General features: G+C 50.8%; 6 protein-coding genes across 6 annotated transcripts; 4 read left to right on the top strand and 2 right to left on the bottom strand.

Annotated features, from left to right (window-relative positions):
• Positions 1–54: 54 nt before the first annotated feature.
• AO090005000931 (uncharacterized protein) lies at positions 55–2,140 on the top strand (the record flags this gene model as incomplete). Its single annotated transcript, XM_001817883.1, has 8 exons — positions 55–278; positions 331–458; positions 530–821; positions 875–973; positions 1,034–1,283; positions 1,340–1,496; positions 1,547–1,793; positions 1,852–2,140. 8 exons carry the CDS (start codon positions 55–57, stop codon positions 2,138–2,140), a joined length of 1,686 nt encoding a protein of 561 aa, XP_001817935.1.
• A 297-nt stretch (positions 2,141–2,437) lies between these two features.
• On the top strand, positions 2,438–3,697 carry AO090005000932 (FAD-dependent oxidoreductase; the record flags this gene model as incomplete). Its single annotated transcript, XM_023233872.1, has 5 exons — positions 2,438–2,466; positions 2,523–2,642; positions 2,708–2,917; positions 2,957–2,969; positions 2,999–3,697. 5 exons carry the CDS (start codon positions 2,438–2,440, stop codon positions 3,695–3,697), a joined length of 1,071 nt encoding a protein of 356 aa, XP_023089163.1.
• A 668-nt stretch (positions 3,698–4,365) lies between these two features.
• Positions 4,366–7,845, top strand: AO090005000933 (uncharacterized protein; the record flags this gene model as incomplete). The annotated part of the gene is made up of 7 exons (XM_023233871.1): positions 4,366–4,865; positions 4,918–5,532; positions 5,614–6,261; positions 6,344–6,375; positions 6,417–6,755; positions 6,822–7,735; positions 7,792–7,845. The coding sequence occupies 7 exons, from the start codon at positions 4,366–4,368 to the stop codon at positions 7,843–7,845; spliced, it is 3,102 nt and encodes a 1,033-aa protein (XP_023089164.1).
• A 2,199-nt stretch (positions 7,846–10,044) lies between these two features.
• ireA (bifunctional endoribonuclease/protein kinase IRE1) lies at positions 10,045–13,530 on the top strand (the record flags this gene model as incomplete). The annotated part of the gene is made up of 2 exons (XM_001817886.3): positions 10,045–13,022; positions 13,074–13,530. 2 exons carry the CDS (start codon positions 10,045–10,047, stop codon positions 13,528–13,530), a joined length of 3,435 nt encoding a protein of 1,144 aa, XP_001817938.1.
• Positions 13,531–13,927: 397 nt separating this feature from the next.
• AO090005000935 (uncharacterized protein) lies at positions 13,928–16,963 on the bottom strand (the record flags this gene model as incomplete). The annotated part of the gene is made up of 1 exon (XM_001817887.1): positions 13,928–16,963. One exon carries the CDS (start codon positions 16,961–16,963, stop codon positions 13,928–13,930), a length of 3,036 nt encoding a protein of 1,011 aa, XP_001817939.1.
• Positions 16,964–17,703: 740 nt separating this feature from the next.
• On the bottom strand, positions 17,704–18,916 carry AO090005000936 (branched-chain amino acid aminotransferase; the record flags this gene model as incomplete). Its single annotated transcript, XM_023233869.1, has 2 exons — positions 17,704–18,806; positions 18,841–18,916. 2 exons carry the CDS (start codon positions 18,914–18,916, stop codon positions 17,704–17,706), a joined length of 1,179 nt encoding a protein of 392 aa, XP_023089165.1.
• Positions 18,917–19,169: the final 253 nt, after the last annotated feature.

Genomic DNA, 19,169 nt, shown 5'->3' with positions numbered 1-19,169 from the left:
AACGACGCTTCGCCCTTCCCGGCTTGGGTTTTCATGCACAGCGTCACACCAGTCATGCCGGAAAGCACAAGAACTCCAGACGTCCCGGATCTTCAAATCCAGTCAACGGTGACCCACTCGGATATACCGAAACCTCTCCAAGCAGACCAGGCGTATGAACCGGGTTTGCGTCGGGTGCCTGACCGTATTCCTTGGGTTGTTGGACTCATCATTGTCGTGGAGCTTGGGGAAAGATTCACCTACTTTGGCCTTAGCGGACCACTGCAGAATTACATCAAGTATGTTGTTTCGCTACTCTGGGTTATTCATAACTGCTAAACACAACGATAGAAATCCATACGTGCCTGGTGCGGACCTGCCAGGTGCTCTTGGTAAAGGACAGGCAATTGCATCCGCTCTAGGTAACTTTTTCAAGTTTTGGGCGTATGCCTCCACCATCGTGGGGGCTGTTATAGCTGGTAAGACCAAGCTATGTTATATGCATGAAAGGTCCCTTGTCCACTGACTCATCGTCTTCATCACCATATAGATCAGTATGTCGGCAAGTTCAAAGCTATAGTCATAGCTTCCGGGATTTATATCGTCGGCTTGACTATCCTTGTGGCAACTGCGACCCCAGCAGCTATCAATGGCGGATCTGCATTTGGTGGGCTCATTGCCTCGATGGTTATCATTGGACTTGGAACAGGTGGAATCAAAGCGAACGTTACCCCTTTCTGTGCCGAGCAGTATCAGAAAGGGAGCGCTTTTGTCAAGACACTGAAATCAGGAGAACGTGTTGTTGTCGACCCTGAGCTCACCGTAGAGCGAATGTTCATGTGGTATGTGCCTTGTTCCTGTCACCTATGCAGCACAATATTAATAGAGCGGTCAGGTTCTACTGGGCCGTTAATATCGGCGCTCTATCACCACTGATTACCGTCAACGTAGAAGCCAAAGTGTCATTTTGGCTAGCCTTTCTCATACCTTTGATGTGGGTGAATATAAAACAATACCGGTGGTTCATCAAGGTTTGACTGATATTGGATTACAGTGTGATTGTCCTTGCTGCCGTCGTCTTTCTATGCAGCAGCAATTTGTATATCAAAACCAAACCACAAGGTTCACCAATTGTCGAAACCGCCAGAACTGTATATGTTGCTATATCGGAAAGGGGCTTCGAGAACGCAAAGCCGAGTTCCCTGAGCCAGCGGGGTCGGTTAGAGAAATACTCTGTTGCCTCCAGCGCCAACTACACCGATCAAAGTGTCGATGGGGTTAAGAAGGGCATCAGAGCCTGCAAAGTAATGAAGACCCAGATTATTGGCTGTATTTATCGATCGCTGACCATGGAAAATAGCTCTTCCTCCTCTTCCCGTTTTATTTCATTTGTTGGGTCCAGATCTGGAATAACCTTATTTCTCAGGCTGGTCAAATGGCTTTGCACGGCACTCCGAATGATTTGCTGCAAAATCTGGACCCTATAGCCTTGATTATCTTTGGTCCGTTGCTCGATCGTAAGTACAACCGTGTCTACTCAAATGGCAGCGGTCTAACGAGTTATCAGTCGTGGTCTACCCAACGTTGCGTCATTTCAAGATTGATTTCCGACCAGAGTTGAAGATTACTGTCGGGTTCTTCATGGCTTCCATGTCGATGGTGTACGCCAGTGTGCTCCAGCACTACATCTACATCTCCCCTGCTCAAAGCATTCATGTTTGGGTTCAGACACCTGCATACGTTCTTGTCGCCTTTTCAGAAGCTTTCGTTGTGGTGACTGGCTTGGAGATCGCATATACCAACGCGCCCGAAAGGTAAGATAACCTTGTTGCTATCCGGTTAGCACATCAACTAACTAGCCTTGTGAAATAGTCTGCGCTCCCTGGTTTCTTCTCTGTTCTGGTTAACTATTGGCGTGGCGGCGGCCATTTGTATCGGACTCGCTCCAGTTTCCCAGGATCCCTACTTAGTTTGGATGTATGGATCCCTAGCAATTGTAGGTTTCGTGGCGGGAATCCTCTTCTATGTACTCTACGGAAGGACATCGAAGCAGCCGGTTCCAGTGTTAGATTCGGTGGAGACCACTTCGGGCCAGCGGGAAGACGAAGAGGCCCAAATTGAGAGTGGTAAACGTATGGTGGTGACGGCGAAAGATTCATAGCCGAACGTTCTTCAGTTATTAGATTATCCTCAATATAGATGTCCTTGTTCGAGGACCATCCGGGATGCAATTAGTCATAATATTCTTTCGTCTTGGTTAGAACGCTCAATTATCGGCTATCTTCTTCACCTCACCTTATCGTGCTGATAGGGCCATTACTCTCCACTCAAAACTCCACAGGAATGCCGCCAATCGGAGAAAGGCCGGATAAGCCGTTGATATGACACTTCCAGGAATTAGTTTATATAGGCCAGCATAGTGTGGTAGACGCCATAAAGCACCAAGGATCCATCCAAGATGGCGCATAACAATATTGTGGTGCTCGGGTAAGAACACAGAAGCCTTCGACTTATGCACATGTTCTCTGATGTTAATCATCCAGGGCGGGTATCATCGGCTTGAACGTGGCCCTGGAGTTATCGAAACGTGGCTATGGACAGCATATCACAATCATGGCGGAACATCTTCCAGGAGATGAATCGATCGATTACACATCCCCTTGGTGCGCACAAATGGTTACAAATTCCATTCGATAGAACATACCCTGACGCTCCGTCTACGATTTAGGGCTGGAGCGAATTTCTCGGGCATATCGGGCAGCGATGCCAATGCGCTGCGCTGGGATCAATCCGGCTACTCGGCCATGATGAGCTTGATTGATGCTGGTGCGGAAGAGGCGAAGTATCTGTGCAAAACAGAGTCAACAGAGTATTGGGATCAAGCCCCATCGCAGGATAAGATCAACAGCATGACTGAATATCTGCGCGATATAAGGCCGTCCACCGCATAAATCTCCATCATAACACACGAACACAGTTACCAGTCAATTGTGCTAACCTTGTGGGCTTAAAATGATAGCTTGTCATAATACCTCCATCCGATCTCCCTAAGGGGGTTGCCTTCGGTATAAGATTCACTACGGTCACACTCAACGCGCCCGCACATTGCGAACATTTGAAACATCTCCTCTCCCAACCCCGGTATGGAGGTGTAAAATTTGTCCGCCGGAAGGTATCAAGCTTACAGGATGCCTTCCTGCATGGAACGCAAATTGTCTTCAACTGCGTAGGCAACGCAGCACTCAATTTAGCGGGTGTTGCCGACTCGAAATGTTATCCAACGCGCGGTCAGATTATTCTTGTCAAGGCGCCATCAGTGAAAGTCAATGTTATGCGGCATGGCAAAGACTACGAGACATATATCATTCCGCGACCCCGCTCAGATGGTACCGTGGTGTTAGGTGGCTACCTACAGCCAGGCGACCACTTTAGCCAGGCCCGACCTGTAGAGACTGAATCTATCCTGAGTCGTACAATAGGTCTCCTGCGAATTCTTGGAAATGAAGAAACAGAGATCATTCGCGTTGCAGTGGGATTGCGGCCATCACGGCAGGGCGGTGCCCGAGTGGAGCTCGAGACCACACCGGAAGGTAACACTGTGGTGCACAACTATGGCGCAGGAGGGACTGGGTTCCAGGCTGGGATGGGAATGGCCAAGGATGCAGTTGATTTGGCTTCGGGCATCCTGGTCCATCTTCAAGCCCAGAGTAAATTATGATAAGCAACGACATGCGAACATATAGATCTGCGCTTTTGGAAACTTCAAGTCTGTTAAAAGAGACATATAAATACTACTATGCCAAAGGGTAAGGAGAGAAGTCCTTCGCCAGACCAGATGCAATAAATGAGTGTAAGACGCAGTAGAGAAGTCAATAACGCGAATCACGGAGGCTAGAAAGCCAGCCACCTGCCTAATTGGGATAAGTGACTAATACTGACACGTGACGAAACATTAATCTATGCTTGGTATAGTCTCTAGACACCCGTGACCGGCACTGCTCCGTTATGTTTCTTTCTCTCTCTCTCAATCACAGGCCCTAATATCACTAGTTTAGATACATGGACAATGGCACATCTACTAGAAGATACCCATCTTCAGGGACTGGGCCTCGTAGGTACATGAGCAAAGCTCAACGCGCATGCGACCTTTGTCGCTCGCGGAAATCGGCGTGTCAGATCGAGACAGCTCCGCCTTGCCGCCTATGCAGGGTTCATGGACAACCTTGCGAATTCACTGACCGTATAGTCCGTAAGAAGAGGCGTCCTCTACCGAATACTTCCTGTCTGTCACAAACCGCTTTCAGCGGTGAACCTGTTTATAGTGATGGGCGAATGAACGAGTCATTGGAATTTACAAGCTTGGTACAGCCGGCGCAAACAGCAGCCATGCATATGACGGAAGGCCCTATGCAAGATGATGCTCCTAGGGTTGTCGAGCAGTTATATGATGTGAGCTTGGTGCGAGGGCTTGAAGATCCGCCTACCTCTGTCCTAGGTAGCGGAGATCATGGAATCATGGACGAGCTAATGCTCAGTATTTATGAGGGTCAGGGATTGTCTCCTATACAGCCGAATCCTGCTCTGGGTCCCCCCTCCCTCGATAACCACCCATCATTGTCTTCTCAGCTATGTGGTTTGACCGGTGATATGGATCCCTATGTTCTACGACACTATCGTTTCGATGCAAGGGCAGAGTTTCCATTTTCCAAGCTTGCTATACGTTCAGTGCAGGATGCAGAGATGCCAGTGCAATTTTTGTTGTCGAAGCCCGAGTTGAGCAACGAGTCGAAGGCCGCAAGTAGCCTGGAAGCACTATTTGCTGAGGAAGCGTTGCCCGAATTATCGCAAATCGTTGCTCCAGAGATTGGGGAACGACTGATCAAATTGTGAGTTGGTTGAGTTCGAGCCAGCATTCTATCGCCACTAACGTACCATCAGGTTTTCGCGTTTCATCAACCGGCAATTTCCTATCTTGTCTGAGGATAGCCTGCCAGCGCCACGAGCCGCGTCGGCACATCTCCTAGCGGCGATATACTTGATCACTCAGCCCTTTACGACGTTCGATGACTACTTATGTATCGAGTTCGTTTACAGTCCTCCGTCGCCGCAAGTCTTATTCAAAATTGCCTGGAGCGAACTCAATAATGCCATATCCCAACCTACAGTTCAGTCTTTGCAAGCAGCACTCATCCTCCTATTGCACCCACCTCTGAATCCTTTGTTGCTTGACAGCGCAGAGAAGTGGACGCTTCTCGGTATGACTGTGTCAATGGCACAAACACTTGGTCTACATCTAGACCCTACCATGTGGAACCTACCATCAAATGAGGTCCGTACCCGTCGTCGTCTATCGTGGGCGGTATTCGCCCTAGACAAATGGCTTGCCTTTAGCTTTGGCAGACCAAGCCACATCTCAAAGGATAATTGGCTCATTACTGAATTGGATTCGAGCGATGTTGAACCTGGGGACACTACCAGTGGTACTACTTATTCATATGCAATCGAATTCTCCAGGCTCACCACAATACTGGACAAAGTTCTGACAAGTCTTTAGTAAGCTATCGCCTTGGGATAGCCTTCAAGGAACCCTTGTATCTTCACTTTAAGAGGCCACGTGAACTGACCTATCTTTAGTTCCTTACGTTCATTGTCCACCCTCTGCAAAGACTTTAGTTTGACAATCTCTAGCGCTCGTCCTCTTATGCAAGACCTCACAACATGGTATACTGACCTACCTTTATCCCTAGCCATGGAACCGACGCCCGGGTGTAAACAAGCATCAAATGACTCAGCGTCTCTCCACATCGCCTATCAATCTGTAAAGATTCTAATCCTCCGTGCACTGCTCCGCCCCTTTCACAATGTGGATCACCTTTCCTCCGAGCTAGAGCGAAATGAAGAGTGGCATGCCGCACGATCGCAGATTCGCCAGACGGCGTCGGCTGAGTCAGATGCAGCGCTGAGCCTTATATCGAGCCTACAGCCGGCACACTACCAGGCATTCTGGGCACCTTGTATGTGTGACATGAAATGTCTTCATAAGGCCTGTATACTGACCAGAACAGGGTTGAAAACATCCTTTGCTTGTATCATGAATCTTCTGTTCCTTCTGACGGTTACCGCTCACCAACTATGTGGTTCTGAAGGCACATATCCTAGGGAAGAATACAGGCGGCACAGGCAGACTCTTGATCGGGCGAGAATGGTATTTCGTTTGCACGCAAAAAGTCTAGATATCATTCGATTTGCCCTTTTACGCATCGACGCGGTATTTTGGATCGGGTGGGAGAGGGTCTTGGGCTTCCCTTGAGCACCTTACTATTGGAACTATAATAATGGCAATGGCCAGTGCAGTCTGACAAAGGGAGGATGCACAGGTTCACGAAAAGTCCAACTGTGAAACCGATGCGCACATGGCCAGTTTGGTGGCAGTCTAGGCCAGAAATGCTTCATCTCTGCAGCAAATCTCAACACAATGTTGGAATTTCTTCGATGGTACGCGGATATCTCGCTTTGTCAGCTCTTTTGCATAACCACCGCACGCCGGATTCACCACCAGCACCGGATGATGCTGACGGGCTTAACAATCGATAAGATATGTAGTCAAGTAGAGGCAGCTATTGGTGACCTCCTTACAGCTCTTCAGATCATATCCGAAGATGCCGGAATATCCGTTGCGGATCTCATCGATGACGTCGTCTTTCCCGATATGGACATTGACTTGCTACTCTCCCTCGTCATCGTCAGCAGATTTCGTGAAGAGTTGGGCCTGGATAGTTTCTAACTAGATTCCGTCTTCCTCGATAGCCCAACCATGGCAGGCTTAACATCGTTCCTCACAGACGACTCAAGCTCGAGTTCAATTGCGGCAGAAACGTCAAGTAGGAGCCCAAGCCCGGTCGAACGAGTTTCGCTTTTTGAGGACAGAGTAGATGGTACTCCCATCTCATCGCAGGACAGTGACACCATGGAACAGATTCAAACTGTCCGCCAGGCTACCTCAGTTGTCCTCCAGGGCTCTCCGAAAACCTGTAGCAGAACTTTATTCCTCCTCCCAGATGGGTCAGGCTCTGCCACATCCTACGCTTCGCTTCCTCGAATCGATAAAGACACTTGTGTTATTGCGCTCAACTCTCCATACATCAAGGACCCCTCGAAGCTCTCTCACTGCTCGCTTGGCGATCTCATCGAGGGATACCTGAATGAACTGCGTCGACGCCGACCAACCGGCCCCTACCACCTCGGTGGATGGTCGGCGGGAGGGATTCTCGCCTATCGACTTGCGCAGATACTCAGTGGCGAAGGAGAAGAGGTTCGCAGTCTTATCCTCATTGACTCGCCTCCACCCCGGGGCCTGGATCGACTGCCACAGCACTTCTACGAAATGTGCGATTCGCTCAACATCTTCGGCCAATTGGGTAAGAAACCTAATGTGGAGGAGAGCAAGAGGCGTGCCACAAAGAAGCCTGACTGGTTGATTCCGCACTTTAATGGGGTCATCGATATCCTGCACAATTACTGGGCCGAGCCCCTCGTGGACTCTCAATGCCTCAAAGTCTCCCTCATCTGGGCCTGTACTAGTATTATGGATGATGCAAATTTGCCACCCTTGATGCCTCACAAGGACGATACGGAGGGAATAAAATTCTTGACGGAGAAAAGAAGGGACTTTTCTGGCAATGGCTGGGAAGATCTCTTCCCAGGGAGTCAGCTTGTCATTGAGAAGGCCCACGGCGCGAATCACTTCTCTATGATGGTAAGTCATGCTCACTGTGGCATTGTGGGAATAGAATTACTGATGGATGAAACCAGCAAGGGCCATTCGTTATTGAATTGGCGCAGTTCATACGCAAGGCGATGTTCTAGAGTCCTAGGAATGGCATGCCGAAGATTGTGGCCTTTTTCGATCAGATCAAGCGCAGGAAAAGCAACACATATTTTGCATAATGAGTACCTGATACCGCAAAGCGTCTAGTTTAATAACATGATGTCTCTCAAAGAGAGCGTCCTTGAAAAGCCCAAACGTGGGACTGAACATAAACCATGGAGGTTAGTCCTCGCTGCAATTTATGAGAGTAGACTAGCGCTTCTCCGATGAGTTTCCAAATTTGGTCAAGTTTAGGGTCAATGAAAGGAAGCGGAGCCGAGGACTCCTCCGCAGCACAAGTCAACAGACTCTTAGATTCGAGCTGCATAAGAGAAAGCCCTTAAACACCAGTCTGCTTGATAGCTTTAATCAGCGCTTTTCTCGTTTTTAAACCTTCAATCCTGTAGCACTCGTCTTCCCGTTGTTTCCAGAGGTAGAAGTTAAAGCCGGATTGTGCAATATACAATCTTTGTCCTGGCATGGTACACATCACTGGTCTAAGGTTTTTGACCCAATGTATCGCATCGGAGAGTTTGTTCCTCCCCGGCATGCAACTGCATATAAGTCATCGATTTCAAAATCCTCGACGTGATCAGATCGTCCCTCTGGAACGAGACTATTCTGAGATGATAACTGAGCCCATGTCTAAAGCAGCATAATTCATTGCGTTGTTGACCGCGGCGGCATCCTCGGGTTGTGAATGGGTAAGCCAAGACAGGAACAGGCTGGTAGACCCTTCTGTTTGGTTTGTTTGCACATCATTCAATCTACCCAGCCGTCTCTTTGTACGGATAATGCACGTCAATTCAATAAGACATACACAGTACGGTATAGGAAAGGGCATAGACCCAGAAGATATATGCAAGCTCCTGCACTCTGTAAAAGAACAACATTTCTAGGCTAAGTGAAACTACTCATTAACATGCTAGGCATAAGAACAGTAAAGTATCTAATGTGCATCGATGTATCTATGTAAGATATATATATATATCTTTCTTTCAACCCTAACTATAGCCGCTGGCTAAAACCAAGCCCATGCCGGGTGCTTTGTATAGGTATTAATCTAAATCGTAGCTCCTATGAGCACATATTCTATAAACCGCTAATGACTGCTTTAAAGCTGTCCGTAGTGTAGTACTCTGTACTATGTAGGACATGCAACTATGAGGGTCGGTCAAATCACGTGGTACGCAACGAAGGCTTACTAGTTAGTGCCTTAATATGAGGTGAGACCTATTCATGAAAAGCCTTGTCCAGGTCACTAATGCTATTATTGCTCCTATTGTCTACCATAAGGAAGGGGTTTTGGAAAGTGAAACAATCACTAGTGATTATAATTGAGACATGTTGCACGGGACATTGACTCCTTGTCGGGTTAATTCAATCCGGGGCTCCGAGAGGGATGTCAATGGGAATGCTGAAGTTCCGACATCCGTGAGTATGTACCTAGTAGTCCTGGTGAGAATCCTCAATTATTCATGGATCAAGGTTAATCGAACACGGGATGTCAGACTGGCAGACAAAGGAATAACTGACAATAAAGAGAGAGAGAGAGTTGTACTGTGGTCCAGTTGTACTGTATGGTAAAAGGTGAATGGTTCTAGATGGCGTGATGGACGGGAGTGGTGCGTCACAATCGTCTCACGCTAACCCCGATGGAGTTACGCCCTTGCGCCGCCCAGGCGCCTGAGGCCACTGCCAGGCAATTCTTCTGCCTTCCATTCAATAATAATTAATTTGATTCATTCGAAGCCGAAATTCTAATAATATCGAAGACGCACACACACACATCCATTCGCCTGCTGTACTCCGTCCTCCTGCCCCTTTTCTTTTCTGTTTTCTCTCCGTTGCTGATTTTGATCTTCGCTTTCTATCTTCAATCTCAGTCAGTTTGTCATTTCCATTGAAAATTTCCGACGTGCTTACCTGTAAGCAAATGATCCCCCCCGTCATCTCCACCCGCCGCCATCATTCTCGAAAGACTGGAACTGAGTGGTGCTAACGCTAAACCACATCAGGTCGTGTGCCTTTTCCACCCCATTTGAGGCTGGTTCCTCCTCCACTCGTCCCTAGGTTCCTCTCCTTCCCACCCAGCCCTTCGTTCAACCGTCACTACAGACTGATGAGCTGTTGGGTATCATCTCGTCGACGTCGATACATTTACAACGCCTATCGTTCCCACATTGTAGTCCTTCAGGATGCGGTGGCGGCTGCCTGGCGCCCGATCGACTCTCCCCGCCAGCGTCGCTCTTCTTCTGCTCCCTGTTCTTGTTGCTCCGCAGCAGCAGCCGGAACATCATGACCTGCCTTCCACCTTGTCGGTCCCCTTAGGGTCCACCGGCCATGCTGTTGGAAAAGATTTGTATACTCCATTGAACGTGAAATCCACCGATGCGAGCGCCCTAGCAACTATGGCTCTGGCGGGCCCCGGCCGCGCCGTTCGAGCCCCTCCTGCCCAGGTCAGCAGTCCGTCTGCTGGCCTGTCTACGCCGCTTAACGCGCGATCTCTGCAGGATTGGGAGGTTGAGGACTTTGTCCTACTGGCGACCGTCGACGGTTCCATTCACGCTCGTGACCGCAAGACTGGCACGGCCCGTTGGGCCCTCGAGGTGCCCAGTAGTCCCATGGTCGAAAGCATCTATCATCGAGCAAATCGATCCAGTTTTGATCGGACCCAACCGGAAGATGACTTCATATGGATCGTTGAGCCGAGTCAAGACGGGAGCCTTTTTATATACAGTCCCGGACCTGACGCAGGATTGCAGAAGTTGGGGTTGACGGTGAAAGACCTGGTGGACAAGACACCGTATTCGGGAACGGACCCCGCCGTTACGTATACCGCTCGCAAGGAGACCACCCTCTATACCATTGACGCTCGCACCGGTACCATTCTGCGCGTGTTCAGTTCTCGAGGCCCAATCCCCTCGGGACAGGAGTGTCGAAAAGTGGACGGACTCGACATGGACTCGGATGACTGCGAATCCCCGTCCGGCACACTGGTCCTCGGTCGGATTGAATACGCGGTAGCTATCCAGAATACCGAAACGGGAGATCCGATCTGTACATTGAAATACTCAGAATGGGCGGGCAACAATCGTGACTTAGACCTCCAAGATCAGTACTACCGAACCATGGATGAGAGCCACATATACAGCATGCATGATGGAGTAGTGCTAGGCTTCGACCATTCTCGGATGGAACGACCGCGTTATACCCAACGATTTTCCTCACCAGTTGCTCGGGTTTTCGATGTCATTCGCCCAACCAATCTCGATTCACCTGACGCACCCACGCCTTTGGTGCTTCTCTCGCAGCCTCTCCAACCTCCTGACCCTGATTATGGCTCATTGGATGATCGAGATACCCGTGTATATATCGATAGCACTGAAGCGGGCGGTTGGTATGCCTTGTCGGAGGAGACTTATCCGTTGGTCACTGGGCGGGCCAAGATGGCACAATGCTACGAGAAGGATTACTTCCGTCATGGACAAGCGCTCATGAGCCTGACACCCGGTCAACAACGAGACGCATTGGCTGGTGTGCACTCGCTGAATGGCCCGCGTTTTGTTCGTCACATCCCCAGCCTGTCGGGATCCTCGAGATCGGAGCTTTCCAATGGTACTCCCCAGGATCTGGCCCGCAGTCACTCAGATCTAGCTCTTCCTCCAGCGTTACGGCATAGTACGATCATTCGAAAGGGGTGGGATAACGCCGTTGACATCTTTGTGACGTTGATATTACTGTTCTTCGGGGCCTTCATCTATTTCAACTCTCATAATATTCAGGAACTAGCCAAGCAGAAGTTGGATATAAAGAACATCATTTCTTCCTACCAACCACCTCTGTCCACACCGTCGACTCCAGTCGTTGGCGCGCAGCTCAAACGAGATGCTAGCCCTGCTCGACCAGTGCCCAATGTCACAGTTGATGTCAGTGTTCCTGAAGACCAACAGCAGGGCGGCGACACAACCCCCAAACCCAAGAAAGACCGTAATACCCTCGGGGCCGATAGCACGCCGCGAGTACGCATTCGAGAGCCCTCTCGAGGCCCAGATGGCGACGAGGACGTGGATGAGGTGGCTTTAGATGGCGCGGAGAAGCCCAAAAAGAAAGCTCGTCGTGGCCGTCGTGGAGGCAAGGCGCACAAGCGGGGCAAAAAGCCGGACTCCGAAGGCGACTCTCAAACTGATCGGGTTGTCAATGACGTGAACAACCTCCAGCCTAAATCTCGTTTAGAGCCTGATGTGCAAATGGTCCGTACTGTTTCCAACGAGATCATGGAGATGGATGGCGTTCTCCAAATTGGCCGGTTGAGGGTATTCACTGATGTCGTCCTGGGACATGGAAGCCATGGAACTGTCGTCTACCGAGGTTCGTTTGATGGACGTGACGTCGCTGTGAAGCGTATGCTTGTTGAGTTTTACGACATAGCGTCTCATGAGGTTGGCTTGTTACAAGAGAGTGACGACCATGCGAACGTTATTCGTTACTTTTGCCGAGAACAGGCGGCCGGCTTTCTCTACATCGCACTCGAGTTATGCCCAGCTTCTCTGCAAGATGTGGTGGAGCGCCCTTCGGACTACCCCCAATTGGTCCAGGGTGGACTGGATGTAAACATGCCGGATATTCTGCGTCAGATTATCTGCGGTGTTCGGTACCTGCATTCACTCAAGATTGTTCACCGTGATCTGAAACCACAGAATATCCTAGTGGCCATGCCCAGAGGACGTTCTGGAGCGCGGTCCTTGCGTCTTCTCATCTCCGATTTTGGCTTGTGCAAGAAACTAGAAGATAATCAAAGCTCTTTCCGAGCCACCACGGCACATGCTGCGGGAACATCTGGCTGGCGGGCTCCTGAACTCCTCGTTGATGACGACAAGAGCTCGGTAATTCAAAGTACTGAGTCCCAGCATACCGAGTCTTCGGAGCCTGCTGTTGTTGACCCCCAAACCAACCGACGAGCCACCCGTGCTATCGACATCTTTTCTCTGGGTTGTGTGTTCTACTATGTCCTGACCAGGGGCAGCCACCCATTTGACAAAAACGGCAAGTTCATGCGCGAGGCCAATATTGTCAAGGGCAACCACAACCTCGACGAACTCGAGCGCCTGGGTGACTATGCCTTCGAAGCCCGCGATCTTATCCAGTCGATGCTGTCACTTGATCCACGGAAACGGTAAGATTTTCCTCTCACAGTGTTTAACATCGACATGCTAATGCTTTCCAGACCCGACGCCAGCTCCGTCCTGACGCATCCATTCTTCTGGAATCCATCTGACCGTCTCACCTTCCTTTGCGATGTATCCGACCATTTCGAGTTCGAACCACGTGACCCACCGTCCGAAGCTCTCCTGTGTCTGGAATCCGTCGCGTCACGCGTCATGGGCCCAGAGATGGACTTCTTGCGTCAGCTCCCCACTTCCTTCAAAGACAATCTGGGCAAGCAGCGCAAGTACACCGGTTCAAAGATGCTCGATCTCCTACGGGCATTACGTAACAAGTGCCATCACTACAATGACATGCCCGAGCATCTGAAGGCCCACATCGGTGGTCTGCCCGAAGGATATTTGAGTTTCTGGACCGTCAGATTCCCGAGCTTACTCATGAGCTGTCACTCCGTTATCGTGGATCTCAAGTTGACGCGGATCGACCGCTTTGAGCGGTACTTTACCGTGCCGGAATAAAAGATTGTTTTGGTTATTGCATATATCGCATATTTTGCATATTGTCATCTGTGATATATTTGCATGATCTTATGAATTCTCTGTTGTGTTATTATACATTCATCGACACTTTATTTATCCTACAATATACTTTTGGGTTATAGTGGTTATGTATTTTTCCTAGTCTTGTATAGAACATGTGAAGTACCCCTTAGATCTTCTACAACAATATCAGGTTATGAAGTATTGCGTCAATTCATACCAAGCTGTTAAGTACTAACGTATGCTCAGATTCAATTAGATACACTACCCATCACCCAGCAAATAACGACCTGCATCTAAGAAAGGAAACAAACTATACAATACAAACAAAATCACTAAACAACACAAATAAACGAAAGAAAGTAAAATAAAAGACTCACTTCCGCGGTATAGCGGCCCTTAGCTTCCCTACTCTGCCACTAGACAAGATATCGCCCGCATCCGCGCCACTCTCACTCTCGCTAGAGCTAGAGCTAGAGCTAGAGCTCTCGTCCTCATCCTCGGACTCAGAATCCGACGGCCCCGAGAAGATATCCTTACGCGGCTGGCTCTTCCGTTTCGCCGCCTCTTCCTCTTTCTTTAGACGCGCCTGGGCCTGCTCTGCGCGTTGCTGGAAGAGGAGGGATTTGAGGGTATTGCGGGTTGGTCGGGAGCCGGTGGGGGTTGATTGAGAGGAGGTTGGTTGTTGCTGGCTGGAGGGCGGGTTCGGTTGGGATGAAGGGGGATTGAGACTTGTGCGACGGAGGACGTTGGCTTTTGCTGTCGAGGCTGGTTTCGGGAGAGAGCGGTTTTCTTTGTCGGATTCATTGTCTGATTCTTCTTCTTCTCCGTCTGATTCTTCATCCGCGTCGGACTCAGTTTCTTCTTCGGCAGGGTTGGGTTTGGAAAGGGTTTCTGTTGGTGGTGGGTTGGATTGGGCTGGGGTTGTGGTTTCTTGCTCTCGCTCCTCTTCGGTTTCTGGGACTATATCGTCTTTTTGAGTTTCTGGTTCCTGGACCATTTCCTTTTCCTTTTCTTCGTGTTGGTCGGCATCTTTATTTTGGCTTTCTTCGTCTGTGGGTCTGTCTTTCTCTTCCTCTTCCCCTTGCTTTTCCTCATCCTCATCCTCATCCTCTTCGTCGGAGCCTGATTGTTCTTCTGAGTCTGAGCCTGAACCGGACTCGGGGACGGGATCGGGTATAGATGCCTCAACTGTGGAAGTCAGGTTAGTCAAGGAGTCGGCCTGGTTTGGTGCAGCGTTGTCCTCCTCTTCTTCTTCCTCTTCCTCAGAGCCGGATTCATCCTCTGACTCGGACCCAGCGGGCGGAGATGGTGACTTCTCCTGTGAGGATGATTTCTTGCGCTCCGGCTGTTTTGCAGTGCTTTCTTCCTCTGACCCGGACTTTTCTGATTCTGCTTCGGATTCGGATTCTGAAGGTGGGGATGGTGGCCTCTCCTGGGATAGCTTTTTGGACCCTAGTCGTCTTTCTGCACTGCCGCCAGCCTTAGGCGGGGGGATTTCGACGCTCTGGTGCCCCTTATCTTGTTGTTGGGCTTGAGCTTCTTCGCGGTCCGAAGATTTGCGACTGGTCTGTGAGGGTGGAAGGTTTTTTGGAATGAGCTTTTTGGAGTCCGCCCTGGGAGTTAGGATTTCAACGTCCCAGGGGTCCTGGGATTTTCGGTTCTGGGAACTGGTAGGATCTCGGGATAGCTTTTTTGTAGCTGGTGTGCCATTCGGTATTTGGGACTTAGGGCGCGGTGAGGGTGGTTTGTTGAACTCCCAGAGCTCGACAATATCCCGGTGTAGGATCCTGAGGTCGTTAACTGCGTTCTTGTACCTCTCCTGCATTCTTTTCCGGCCCTTGTCCTTGTTATTCTTCATAATCTGCCATTTCTTTGCTGCCAACTTCACTTTGCGGGTGTATTCGGACTTCTCGTCGAGGTCATGTGTTTGGAGTGCCCTTTCGTACTCGTTTATCTCCAGGTTTATTCCCGTGCTGAACTCCTCTTCTTTGTCTGACGGCTCTTCTGGCTCTGGGGGGGCTTGTTTAGAGCCGGAGTTGGTCACATTCTTCTGCTCCTTATGAATGACCCGGGAAGTTGCCCTCGTCACAGGGACGGAGGTAGGAACGGCATGGTCTTCTCCTTCGGCGAAGGACACGGATCGGCGTTCGGGGGACCGTTCGGCGGGGGAATCCTTACGAAGAGCGGATTGAAGTAGTCTGACCTTATCTGCCGGCGTTTGTAACTTGGCTGGGGTTGAGGGGTGTTGGTTACCCGAGCTGCGACGGATAGCAGGTGCGCTACTAGGGGGAACAGATGTAGGCGACACTCTCGTGTCGCTCGGACCGGACTCGGATTGTGTAGAATCTTTAAGAAGATCAGCCATCAAGAATGGTTGCTTGCGAGGAGGGCTCTTCGTAATACCAAGACCAAGGCCATGCGACAGGGCCGGTCTCTCTGTAAAGCTCAGACGTCGACCGAGCCCAGAGAATGACGGCGCTCTATCAGCGTCGCGCTTGCGCGTTCCCAAGGGACTGCTAACCGGGGTCCCATGGACGTTTTCGGCGTCGCCCGCACTCGCTTGGCTCGATTGTGCCAGACGGGGTTGCTTTCTGGGCTCGAGTTCCTCGGTACTCATCTTTCTCTTAAGCACTCGCGTTTCGGGCAGGCTATCCTCCATGCGGATATCATTGTCTGGTGCTGATTCTTCACTCTCACCTTCATCCGCGGACTCCTCCACATTGGCGCGTCCATTGACCTGCTCATTATCGTCTTCCTCGCTTCCGCTGTCGCTCTCCTCCCTGCTGTCCTCTTCTTCGCTCTCATCAGTTTCACTTTCTTCATTGTCTCTACCATTCACCGCCCTAGCCTGCGCATCAATCAAATTCCCCTTCTCACCCTCACTCTCCTCTTCCTCTTCCTCACTCTCCTCACTCCCACTTTCACTATCAGTCTCAGTCTCCCCCGCCTCCTCAATCGTCTCAAACTTCCCTCTAAACTTCTCCTCCTTAGTAACCCCCCAATCTTGGTCAACAGAAGGAAACCGCACAGGCGCATACGGTGCAGGCCTCTGTACGACCCTTACCGTACCGACCTGGTCATCCTCATCACGTTTCGCACGCGCCTGATTGACCCAGACATCGGCAACCGTCATATCCACATCCAAATCCACCATGTCGCGACTATCGTCCAGCAATTTCTTGATATCGAGGGGTTCGGCATTGGGACGGAGCTTGGCCCATTTCGAGCGGATCAGGCGGGCGAGCTCGCCGAGGGAGGTTTCTTCCGGGTTGGGGAGCGCGAGGAGGAAGGATGCGGGCTTGGTTTCATGTTCGGAGGAGGCGGTGGGTGGCTTCCTGTTCGGGGTCGGGTATGCGTGCGAGAGTTGTTCGCGTGGGTAGACTTTGACGATTAGGCGGATGAAGACCATTTTGATTCTCTGTTTCTTGATCTAGCCTAGAGGATTGGTGAGGTTGAAACTGGGATTGAGACGGGTATGTTTGTTGTTGGGATTGGATGATGGGGTTGGCGCGCACAAGTCGATGAGGTGAAAAGTTGGTAACACTGATCGAATGCCCGGAGTGATTGGCGATTTAGTGTTCTGGCAATGGGGATAGGATTGTCCGTGTTCCTGATGGGCGGCCCTTGGAGTTGTGCTACTGGAGACTTTTCACTTCGCAGGGCGGGTCCTTCCTCCCCGGAGAGAATGGTGAAGGTTGTCTGCAGGAAGAAGAATCGGGATGGGAGAGTTTTTGTTTCTCCCGACCTTGTTTGGTTGGCGGACACCGCCTGCCGGGGGGCGGTTCGGCCCTTGGGCCCGGGGATTCCTAGTGGGCGGCTGGCGATTGAACGTTAAAGCGGTTTGAACTTTGGAGTAGGTTCTTAGTGGTCTTTGGTGTTTATTTTTGCAGATCTTCGGTGGACGTCTCTCAACATCTTATTCTACCAGATACCATCGCTATCTTCCAAGATATGGTGGGTGTAATCTGTGGTTTTCTACGGAGATCAGTAGATTTATGTACCTCCATGGGCCCCCGCCGCCCGCGTGGAAAAAGCAAAGCTGGAACCCTTTGTGATAGGTCAATTATGCTACCGGAGCCAACAATATTTTGGAACGAATCTTTTGAGAAAATTACCGCATCACATCAAAACGATTCGAGCGCCAGATGATCATGGCACATTGGCACCATCTGATTCCGTCTCCCCGCCACCAGTGGCCCAGCCCTCCGGCGGCCTCTCCACGGTGAAGTTCCATCCAAACTGGTCTTCGATCTTGCCGGCTTGGATCCCCTTCAGCGTCTGCAGGAGCTTAGCGCATACCTCCCCACCGCTCTGTCCGTCATCCCCAGCCTCGTATGTAAGGCGATCGCCCCGCGACCGCATGGTAATGCTCCGGATCGGCACGAGCGCCGCCGCCGTACCGCAAGCAATGACCTCCTTGAACTCCTGCAGCTCCTCATAGGGAACGCGGCGTCTCTCAGTTTTAAATCCGAACACGCGCTCGCCAATCTCCAACACCGACGCAGCCGTCACCGAGTCAATTACGTTCTTACTATCCGGCTGCACCAGCGTCACCGCGCCCGAGGCATCCTTCCGCACGCCGATAAACGCCGACGTCGAGAACTCATCAATCTCGGACCTCGTGCGGCTGTCCAGATGAAGTGTGATCCCGAATCCTTCGCTGTGTGCCCGTCCACTGTGCCGCAGAACTGGCGCGTAGTTTCCACCCACCTTGGCTGATCCCGTCCCCTCTGGCGCAGAGCGATCAAAGTCCTCCAGGATCAGGGCATCGACGGCATGAACACCGTGATACACACCGGTCGGCATCACAAAGACCACAAATGTATACTCGTCGGGAGGGGAGAGACCTAACTGTGCCGAAGAGCCGAAGACCAATGGCCGGACGTACATGGCAGCACCGGTTTCGTGGGGCGGCACGAACTCCGCATTAGCCGCGACGGCAAGCTTTACGCTCTCCACGAAGAGGTCCTCGGGAATAGGCGGGACGGAGATAAATTCGGCGGAGCGACGCATGCGCACGGCGTTGCGATCGGGGCGGAAGACGCTGATGGAGCCGTCTGGGCGGCGGAAGGCCTTGAGACCTTCGTAGGCTTGTTGACCGTAGTTGAGGCCTGGGGCCATGCCGTGGATGGGCAGGTAGGGCGAGTTGACGAATTTTGGAGCGCTCCATTTGCCGCCTTGGCTGTGCGAAAAGTGGCATTCTACGTGACCGTTTACTGTAGGGGTTTTGGAGTTAGTGGGGAGCTTACTTTCTTCGCGGGACATTGATGGAGGGGTAGCACCTACCGTCACGGACTTTAAAGCCGACATTGTTCCAGTCAATGGAGCTGACAGGGGGAGGGGGAAAGGCGGAGGATGCCATTGTTCAACCTGGCGCTGTAGATATGAGAAAATTGGGTTTATTGAGAAAGTGAAAGAGGGGGGAAGAAGAGGAAGAGGAAGAGGTAGAAGTAGATGTAGACAAAAATAAGCTGATGATTCATGCTTGGGTAAAGGTGGGATGACCGCCGAAAACAGTCTAGCGCGGGTATCAGGTGTACATATTCCATTACTCTTCAGGTATCAACACATTGCACGAATACGACCATCGCTACCCCGGACCGACAACTTGACCA

The sequence above is a fragment of the Aspergillus oryzae genome, chromosome 1 (assembly GCF_000184455.2).
Source record: "Aspergillus oryzae RIB40 DNA, chromosome 1".
Lineage (NCBI taxonomy): Eukaryota > Fungi > Ascomycota > Eurotiomycetes > Eurotiales > Aspergillaceae > Aspergillus > Aspergillus oryzae.
This window is presented reverse-complemented; position numbering and strand designations above follow the sequence as displayed.